General features: G+C 36.7%; 1 protein-coding gene across 2 annotated transcripts in view; it reads left to right on the forward strand.

The window, feature by feature from the left end:
- Nucleotides 1-78: 78 nt before the first annotated feature.
- HMGCR (3-hydroxy-3-methylglutaryl-CoA reductase) overlaps nt 79-8662 on the forward strand; it is an 18927-nt gene continuing 10343 nt past the window's right edge. Inside the window, exons 1-7 of one of the 2 annotated variants that reach the window (XM_010582820.1) lie at nt 79-152; nt 3065-3260; nt 3663-3774; nt 4317-4404; nt 4499-4583; nt 6109-6214; nt 7595-7701. In XM_010582820.1, the coding sequence (XP_010581122.1) occupies nt 3096-3260; nt 3663-3774; nt 4317-4404; nt 4499-4583; nt 6109-6214; nt 7595-7701 (663 nt within the window). In that variant the 5' untranslated portion in view covers nt 79-152; nt 3065-3095. Of the gene's footprint in view, nt 153-1586; nt 1998-3064; nt 3261-3662; nt 3775-4316; nt 4405-4498; nt 4584-6108; nt 6215-7594; nt 7702-8662 lie in introns of those variants that run through there. The other variant, XM_010582821.1, reaches the window with a different exon arrangement.

Consider the following 8662-nt stretch of genomic DNA (forward strand, 5'->3'; position numbering starts at 1 on the left):
CGGGCCGGGCTGGCGGGCCGTGCCCCCCGCTTTCCGCGCGGGGTTTGGGGGGCTGCAGCGATGGGCCTGCGCGAGGCTGGCTTCCCGCTTTGAAAACGGAAAACGCTGCCTGGCAGTTTGACAGCGTCTGCGTGGTGCCGTGCGCTTTTCAGGTGAGCTCTGCACGGGTTTTCGCTCAGCCGTTTTTGCCACTCGGTTCCTTTATGGTGCTGTAGCTGTTGTTGCTGAGTCAGCCGGCAAGAGATGGGAAATTTGTGCTGATCTAGTAGCTGGTGTTGCAGGTGATTGCTGTGAGGTTAGTGAGAGGTGTGTGACAAACCTGAGGTATTTAAGCGAATAGTTACACGGTTACGTGGCAGGTGAATGCTCTAAAGCATTACATACAACCAGCCTAGTTTGCTTTCTACATGCTGGTTAAGTTTTTGAAGGGGCTGCAGTTGTTCTGATTTGTATTTTGTTCTGATTCCCAGAAGGGATTGCTTTACTTAAGAGCCTCCTGGAAATTTTTGATTGAAAACAAAGGCAAGCAGGAAATGGATAGGATTTATAAAGCATCCCTTTTGAACCACCATTTTGAAATTTAACAGAATTATACTAATGGTAAACTTGGGCTTTACAATTAATGTTATGTCTTGCTAATTTCAAGCTATGAGTCAATGTAGCTAGCTATACAAATATTTTGAACAGAATTAGAACTACGAGCTGATCATATGCATTGAAATATTTTTTTACTGTACTCAGTAATGCAGAATCAATCTTCATCAATGTTTTCTAGAAATGTTAACTGCATAGCAAAAAACCTCATGTACTTCAGGCAGGTTAAATAAACATGAAAGCATTGAAGAATCCTTTTAGGTTAGGAGCTACTGCCACTCAGTTAACCCCGAGATCAGCAGTGAGGCATCCTGTGTTTCATAGCAGCAGTTAATTATAAAAGATTGTCTAATAATAGATGTTATGGATAATTGTTTTAATAATCAAATTAATGTGGTTTTGCCTAATTGATTTAAGTGAAGCCATTTTACACTTACAAGTTTTGCTTAGAAATACGAAGAATAACGTCTGAAGAGAGATTTTTGAAATATTTCTACTAAAAATTTGTAAATTGCCTATATAATAATTCCAGCTGTCAGAATTTAGGAGTTGTATTACTAGTTTTATGACTGGTAGGATTCTGTATAGTCATGTAGTGAGTACTAATTCTGATTTTCCTGAAACAGTGTGGTATTCAAAAGTATTCGTATTTTCATAGGACATTGCTATGCCTTCTCTATTTTTTGTGTTGTGTCAAAATCTTTGGTACCAAGATATTCTTCTGGCTATGTCTTATTTTAGTTTTCCTAATTAAAAGATGCCTTCCATTCTGTGAGGAAAAACTATAGTAACACTTTAGAACAGTTTTGCAAGAACATGAATTTACAAAACAGTATGTAGATTATATGACACAGGGAAAACCAAAGGGTAATGTTGACTTTAAAAGGAGTGGTTTTGTTGGGTTGGGTTTTGTGTTTGGGGTTTGTTGGTTGGTTGGTTTCATTTTCTGTGTTTTTTTAGAAAAAAAAAAAAAAAAAGGCTTTCTGTCAGGAAATGCAATACTTTGTTTATAAGGAAGGCAGTCCTCTCAATGATTTTCACCATTTGGTTCCATGAGCTGCGAAAATCCTGCCACACCTTCACTGTGGAATGATAAAGAAAAATATGATGGTGCTGTTGGTGCTCCTGTGATCGAGATTGGCATTGGTAGGAAACCAAGATGATTCTGGTATCTTCAGGAACACTAAACACATAGTTTTGCCTTGTCTGTTATTTTCTCCATTGAATAACAGCTTCATTTTTGATGTCCAAGCAAAAGAAGTAATACTAGAAAGACTGTCTTCCCAGAAGCCTGACGGATGGATTGTTACTTTTAAGGCAACCTGAAGGGATTTTTTTTAATCTACTTTGAAAAGACAGTGTTTAGAGCCCTCAATCCTCTGTGGAAATCTTTACAGTGCTAGGTTTGTACATGTAAATACTGAATTACAGATTGTCTCTGTTAGCCAGGCTACTATTTAAGCGTCTTTTGATCTTTACGATATAGTTATATAGTTAACATTCATCACAGAGTTTGATAAACTGTTGATTTTGTGCAATGAGAAAAGCAAAGTGCCAGTACTAATCTTTTTAAGAGAGAATTTTATAGCATTTTGTTTCTATGCTCTAAAACATAAGTAAACACCCTTGATGAACTTGTCTAAAGGTACAACACAGAGCAAATAGACCAGGATGTGTTTTTTGTAACTGAAGGAAGTACAGAACATCCATGTTCTCAGTTATGTGAAAGAGAGGTATGGGAGTTCTGTTGAGTGTTAGCTATCTGTTGAAAGCAAAAGGGATGATGAAATACATTAGTATACCTGGTAATTACCTATGCGTACCAGAGAACTGTCACAGAACACTATATGTGAGAAGGACTCATGCTTGAGATGAAGAAGGAACTATTTTGAATGTGATTAACTTGAATCACTGAAAAATATTGAGCAGAAAGTAGAGAAGACACAGTCAGAGGAAGATGATATTGCAATTCCTGCTGCTGAAATTGAGTGTTACCAACAATGGTTAGTTGGTCATTTATATAGTTTAAATAAAGTTAATCAATATTTTTGACAGGAAGAGTGAGTAGAAAGAAGTAACAGAATTTAGGGAGTGCTTACATGGGTAGTCAAAACAAGAAGTTGGAGTCAAAGTCGTATCAAAATTGTGTGACAGAAAGACACTAAGAGAAGTTGTGAGAGTGGTGGAGACTTATTAGTAAGACCTTGAAGAAACAAGGGAGATGTGTGTTAAATAAAAAAAAAAAAAAGATTGAGAAGGCAGGAACAGATCATACTATATTTCAGAACATTAGAAAGAAATGTGTTTTACATGGAAGGTTGAAAGGTGAAGATTAATTTCCTTACTCTCTGTTACTTAGCTGGTTTGTTTGTTTGTTTGTTTTTTCTGAGGGATGACTTGCAGAAATTTATAGAGCTCTTTTTCCCCCTGAGTCTTGTACCTACTTATATGAAATATTCTTTTGTTGCAGGTTCACTAGGTGTAGAAAAACAGTCTTAAAAATGTTGTCCAGGCTCTTTCGAATGCATGGCCTTTTTGTAGCCTCTCATCCATGGGAAGTCATTGTGGGAACAGTGACTCTCACCATCTGTATGATGTCCATGAAGATGTTCACTGGGAATGATAAGATCTGTGGCTGGAATTATGAGTGCCCCAAACTTGAAGAAGTAAGGATTTAAATTCATGTTATAGTACTTACTGTTAATCAGTAGATCCAGGGTTTTCTGTTGAATAAGATCAGGTTGTGATGTATTAGGAGCAAAGTAGCTATGCAGAAACTTCTTTATTACCTTCTTTTCCCATTGTGGATATTAAAGCTGTATGCAAGCAGTGATGTGCTACAGAAGTTTTTAATTAAAGTCTGACTTCCTGTTGCCCAGTATCTATTGAAAAAGGATTTTATATTAATATTATTTGCAATATTTTAATGTTTTAAGACAGACTGGCAATGATACTTATTCTGAAACTTCATTTTTAGTGCAGCTTCACAATGGATTTTTTTATTGCTGAAACTTAACAAGTTACTACTGAATGTAAAAGCTAACTAAATAATTTTGTATTTCAAACAGGATGTTCTGAGCAGTGACATCATCATCCTGACAATCACACGCTGTATAGCAATCCTTTATATATATTTCCAGTTTCAGAACCTAAGGCAGCTTGGGTCAAAATACATTTTAGGTATGGTATCTCATTTTTGTATTTACTGTATGCATTTTAATTGGTTTTTTAATATAAATTGGTAATAAATATTAGAATTTTAATACTTATGTACAGAACAGTCTTATTTTGTTTGCTAGATAGCAGAATAAATGTTCTGCGTAGATCAAAGTGCCATTTTTTTTAAAAGAGAGATTGTGTAAGATTATATAAACACTGGAAATGTAATTCTTGAAATAATTGTTTATTGTGTGAAACACTTAAAAATACAGAGCTGTTTAAGCCAGTTTTAATTTTTGCTGATAATGAGTGAGAAGATTTATGGCTTTTACTTCTTAGATTCTTACTTTGAATGCAGTACAAATTTTAGATTTAAGTATCTACATAAAAATAGCATCTACTTCAGTTTGTATCTCAACTGCTGTTAATGCACTCTGAGAGATGAGAATTGTCATTTGTTTGCTTCAGGATTGATCTAAACGTACAGTTTTCATTTTTTTCCTTTTTTTTCCCTCCCAACATATATATAAAACAAAAATTTGCAATTTTTTTTTTTTTAAAAGGTATTGCTGGCCTCTTCACCATCTTCTCAAGTTTTGTTTTTAGTACAGTGGTAATTCACTTCTTAGATAAAGAACTGACAGGTTTAAAGTAAGTAATGAACTGTTATTCTGGATTTCTTGCTTGAATTCTTTTTTCCTTTACAATAAACCTTGAATTTTAACATATGCCTCTTTTTTTTCAGTGAAGCTTTACCATTCTTCCTGCTTCTGATTGATCTGTCAAGAGCAAGTGCATTAGCCAAATTTGCGCTCAGTTCCAACTCACAGGTCAGGGGGGGTTGGTTTCTTTGGTTTGTTGGTTGGTTTTTTGGTCTTGGATTTTTTTTTTTTTTTTTTGAATGGAGCTTTGAGTTTAATGTTCAAAGATTAACATTGTCCCATGGCAGGGGGTTCGAACTAGATGATCTATAAGGTTCCTTGCCAGCCAAACCGTTCTATGATTCTGTGAATAATCCAGGTGGAGAGACATACAAGTGAATACCATATTGGTGATATATAAAAAGGATCAGATTTTATCCAGATTCTGTGTTCTGTTGTCTTCAGTCCAGATCAGTCTTCAAGTGAATAATAACACTGTAAAATTAGTGTGCATAATCATGTGAGCTAAGTTAATTGTATGTATGAGTACTTTATAGGTTAAGAACTTTAAACCAGCAATGTTTATAGCTCTGTTAAGGAGGTTAGAGTTCCTAGACCAAAGTCTTTCCTAGAAGAGTTATTAATGGAAAAAATTAATTTCTGGGGCTCAGGAACAGTATATAAAGAAAAATCCAATGTTACAATGCTGATGCTGGCAAAAGCATGTTTCTAGACCAAATCTTAGCAGAACAAACATAGCATATGTGTAGACAGAAATACTCATGCTCTAATGGAGTTAACACAGCACAACAGGAAGGATTGACAGGACATCTTGCTTGTCATACATTGTAATGGTTTTTCCTAATATTCTAAGTTCTGAAATAAAAGTATATTTAGTGACTTAATTTATACCTACAAAATACTATACATGGTAACTGAGCATACTAATTGTGACAAAAATATTGTATATTATATTTTAATATATTGTATATTAGAGTATATTGCACATTCTCTGCATATGAAATATTATTATAGTATGTTGTGTATTATTTTATAATAATTAAGAGTACAGAATTTTTTATTCATTTCACAGATAGGTTTCCCCTATAGCTTCTCTCCCACTCCCCCTAAAACCACCAACCACAAAAAACCAGCATCAGACCCTCTAGAGTTTGCCATGCCTGACTTCTGGAGGAAATCCCTCTCCCTCCAGGGGAAAGTTTTAGTGTCTTTTATGTCCTCTTTTCTGTCAGCTGAGTCTAGACAGAATAAAATAAATAAAAAATAATAAAATTTAAAAATAATAAAAGTTAGGGTACAGATATGTGTTCACAAGAACTTTTGAAATGCCATGACATAAGTGGCTTCTGGTTTATGTCTTAAAGTGTAGAAGTCCCTTTCCTCTGAATGTACTTTAATTAAAGTCTGTGCCCATCAGTGTTGTAGGAGCTTACAATACTGATGAGCCAAAGGTAGAGAAATTAATAGCAATTAAATACTGTTGTGTAAATAAAGACTGTCGAAGTATAATAACTTAGGGGAGATAAAGCAATTAAAGAATGTGTTCTCTCATAATTGTTCATTTTTGATGTGTGTTTTTTAAGGCATCACCATAATACTACTCAATTTACTAATCAGGTACTAATCATGTTACATGTACTCCCTTAATTTGAATTTTGTCTTTATGTTAATGTACAGAAATTTTTCTTTTTAGGATGAAGTAAGAGAGAATATTTCACGTGGAATGGCAATTTTAGGCCCTACATTTACACTGGATGCACTTGTGGAGTGTCTTGTAATCGGTGTTGGTACTATGTCAGGTGAGCGATACAGTCTAAGAGTCTAAATCTTTCCAGTTAAAAAAGACTATTTCAAAGATATTGGGATATTGAGAGTTTCAAGTAATAGGTGTTGCTCATGAGATTGGAGTGACTTAATCTATTTAGTTAGCTATTTATTTACCTTCCTAATTAGCCTATATCACTAGTTTCCTGCAGATATGAATAATATGCACTTCTTGCAGAGAAGTTTGATATACAGATGACAGCTTTCCTTGAGCGTTGTGCAGTAGAAATGGACTTCTGTGCAGCTACTTTTATAAAATGAAGACCTTCTATCACTCCCATCATTCCTGTTAACATCTTAAAGTAGCTGCTAAAATTTTCTATTGAACATTCTTAAAAATGAGTTACACTTTCATTACATGCACACCTATTTTGTATTCTTGCAAAAAATGAGTATCTCTAAAAATTGCTCCAGACGAGGAAAGTTACTCTAGTTCAATTAAAAATAAGCAATCTTTTACTGTTTTTTCCTCATCCCATCTTTTGATCTTCATCATTTCTGTGTGCAGTAGCAGTTGTCTTTCCTTAAAAGGAAAACAGTTAGATGTAGTAAGTGAAGGATTTTCACGTGTAAAGAACTAATTTCTTTGTAAAATAAATAAAAGTTCCATAGTTAGGACTAAAGTGGGGGTTTGTTTTCATTTTTTTTTTTTTCTGTTGTTTTTTATGGGGGGGGGGTGTTAAACTATTTTGCATACCTTGAAGGCATCTTTCAAAGCACTTGTGCTTGCTTTTCAAATTGTTTTGGACCTTTTCAGGGTATTGTGTATTAATAAGCTATTTTCCTCTTTACATCTAGGAAGAAAGCCCTCATTTTGGTGTAGCATATAGCTAATTTGTTTTTTTTAATGATTTATACTGTTAGCTCTTTTATCTTTACTAGGGCAGTTCTGTAATGCATGTGCAACATGGCCAATTGACTTTTTCTGGATACCAGGCTTGTGAAAGAGTAGGTGGGCTATATAGTGTTTCTTATTGCCTGAACACTTTAATTGGCTGTATTTCAGAAGGGATTTCAATACATAATGTCAGCTAATTGTTCTTTGCTTAGATAAGTGAGGAGTTTCAGGCTTTCAGTATGAAGCTTTAAAATCTTGGTGAACTGTAATTATTTGTATTTATTTAGAATTATACTTTAGAATTTTTCTGTAAATACCATAAATACATACTGTGCTTAGAATAAGATAATACAGAATAACTAGGGCTTAACATGCTTGTTTTTCATTAATCTAGACAGTTCCCTGTGTAATCTGCAGTGTCAGTTTAATGGTTTCTTTCTTACTTCTGCAACACTTCTTCAAGTACTTAGAAAGCCCATTGCATATTCAAATGTAAAAAAATTCTTTTTTTATGTAGGTGTACGACAACTTGAAATTATGTGCTGCTTTGGCTGTATGTCTGTTCTTGCCAACTACTTTGTCTTCATGACCTTCTTTCCAGCTTGTGTCTCCTTGGTATTAGAGGTAAGACCAACTTCAAGACAACATCAAACTTAGTATTCAGACCCTGTGCTTACTGTAGGCTATACATTTCGTCATGGAGTTATATGCCAGCATGTTTGTCTTCTGTGGTGAGGCAACCTCGGCTGGACGCCAGGTGCCCACCAAAGCAGCTCTATCCATCCCTTCCTCAGCTGGACATGGGAGAGGAAATACAACAAAAGGCTGGTGAGTTGAGAAAAGGACACCGAGATCACTCACTAATTACTGTCATGGGCAAAACAGACTGGACTTGGGGAAATTAGTTTAATTTATTACCAATCAAACCAGAGTAGGATAATGAGAAATAAAACCAAATCTTAAAACACCTTCTCCCACTCCTTCCTTCTCTCTGCGGTCAACTTCATTCCCGATTTTCTCTACCTCCTCCCCCCCAGTAGCACAGGGGGACAGGGAATGGGGGTTGCGGTCAGTTTGCCACACGTCCCTGCCGCTCTGTCCTCCTCAGGGGGAGGACTCCTCACTTGTCCCCTGCTCCAGCGTGGGGTCCCTCCCATGGGAGACAGTTCTCCACGAACTTCTCCAACGTGAGTCCTTCCCATGGGCTGTAGTTCTTCAGGAACTGCTCCAGCGTGGGTCCATTCCACAGGATGGAGTGCTTCAGGAAGAGACTGTTCCAGTGTGGGCTTTCCCACGGGGTCACAGCCTCCTTTGGGCACCCACCTGCTCCGGCATGGGGTCCTCCACGGGCTGCAGGTGGATACCTGCTCCACCGTGGACCTCCATGGGCTGCAGGGGGACAGCCTGCCTCACCATGGTCTTCACCACGGGCTGCAGGGGAATCTCTGCTCCGGCACCTGGAACACCTCCTCCCCCTCCTTCTTCACTGACCTGGGTGTCTGCAGGGTTGTTTCTCTTGCATATTCTCACTCCTCTCTTCTGTGGCTGAAGCTTTCAGGTTCCACACCTCCCCCCCGCCCCCCCC

This window comes from Haliaeetus leucocephalus, unplaced genomic scaffold (genome assembly GCF_000737465.1).
Source record: "Haliaeetus leucocephalus isolate CR32 unplaced genomic scaffold, Haliaeetus_leucocephalus-4.0 Scaffold849, whole genome shotgun sequence".
Classification (NCBI taxonomy): domain Eukaryota; kingdom Metazoa; phylum Chordata; class Aves; order Accipitriformes; family Accipitridae; genus Haliaeetus; species Haliaeetus leucocephalus.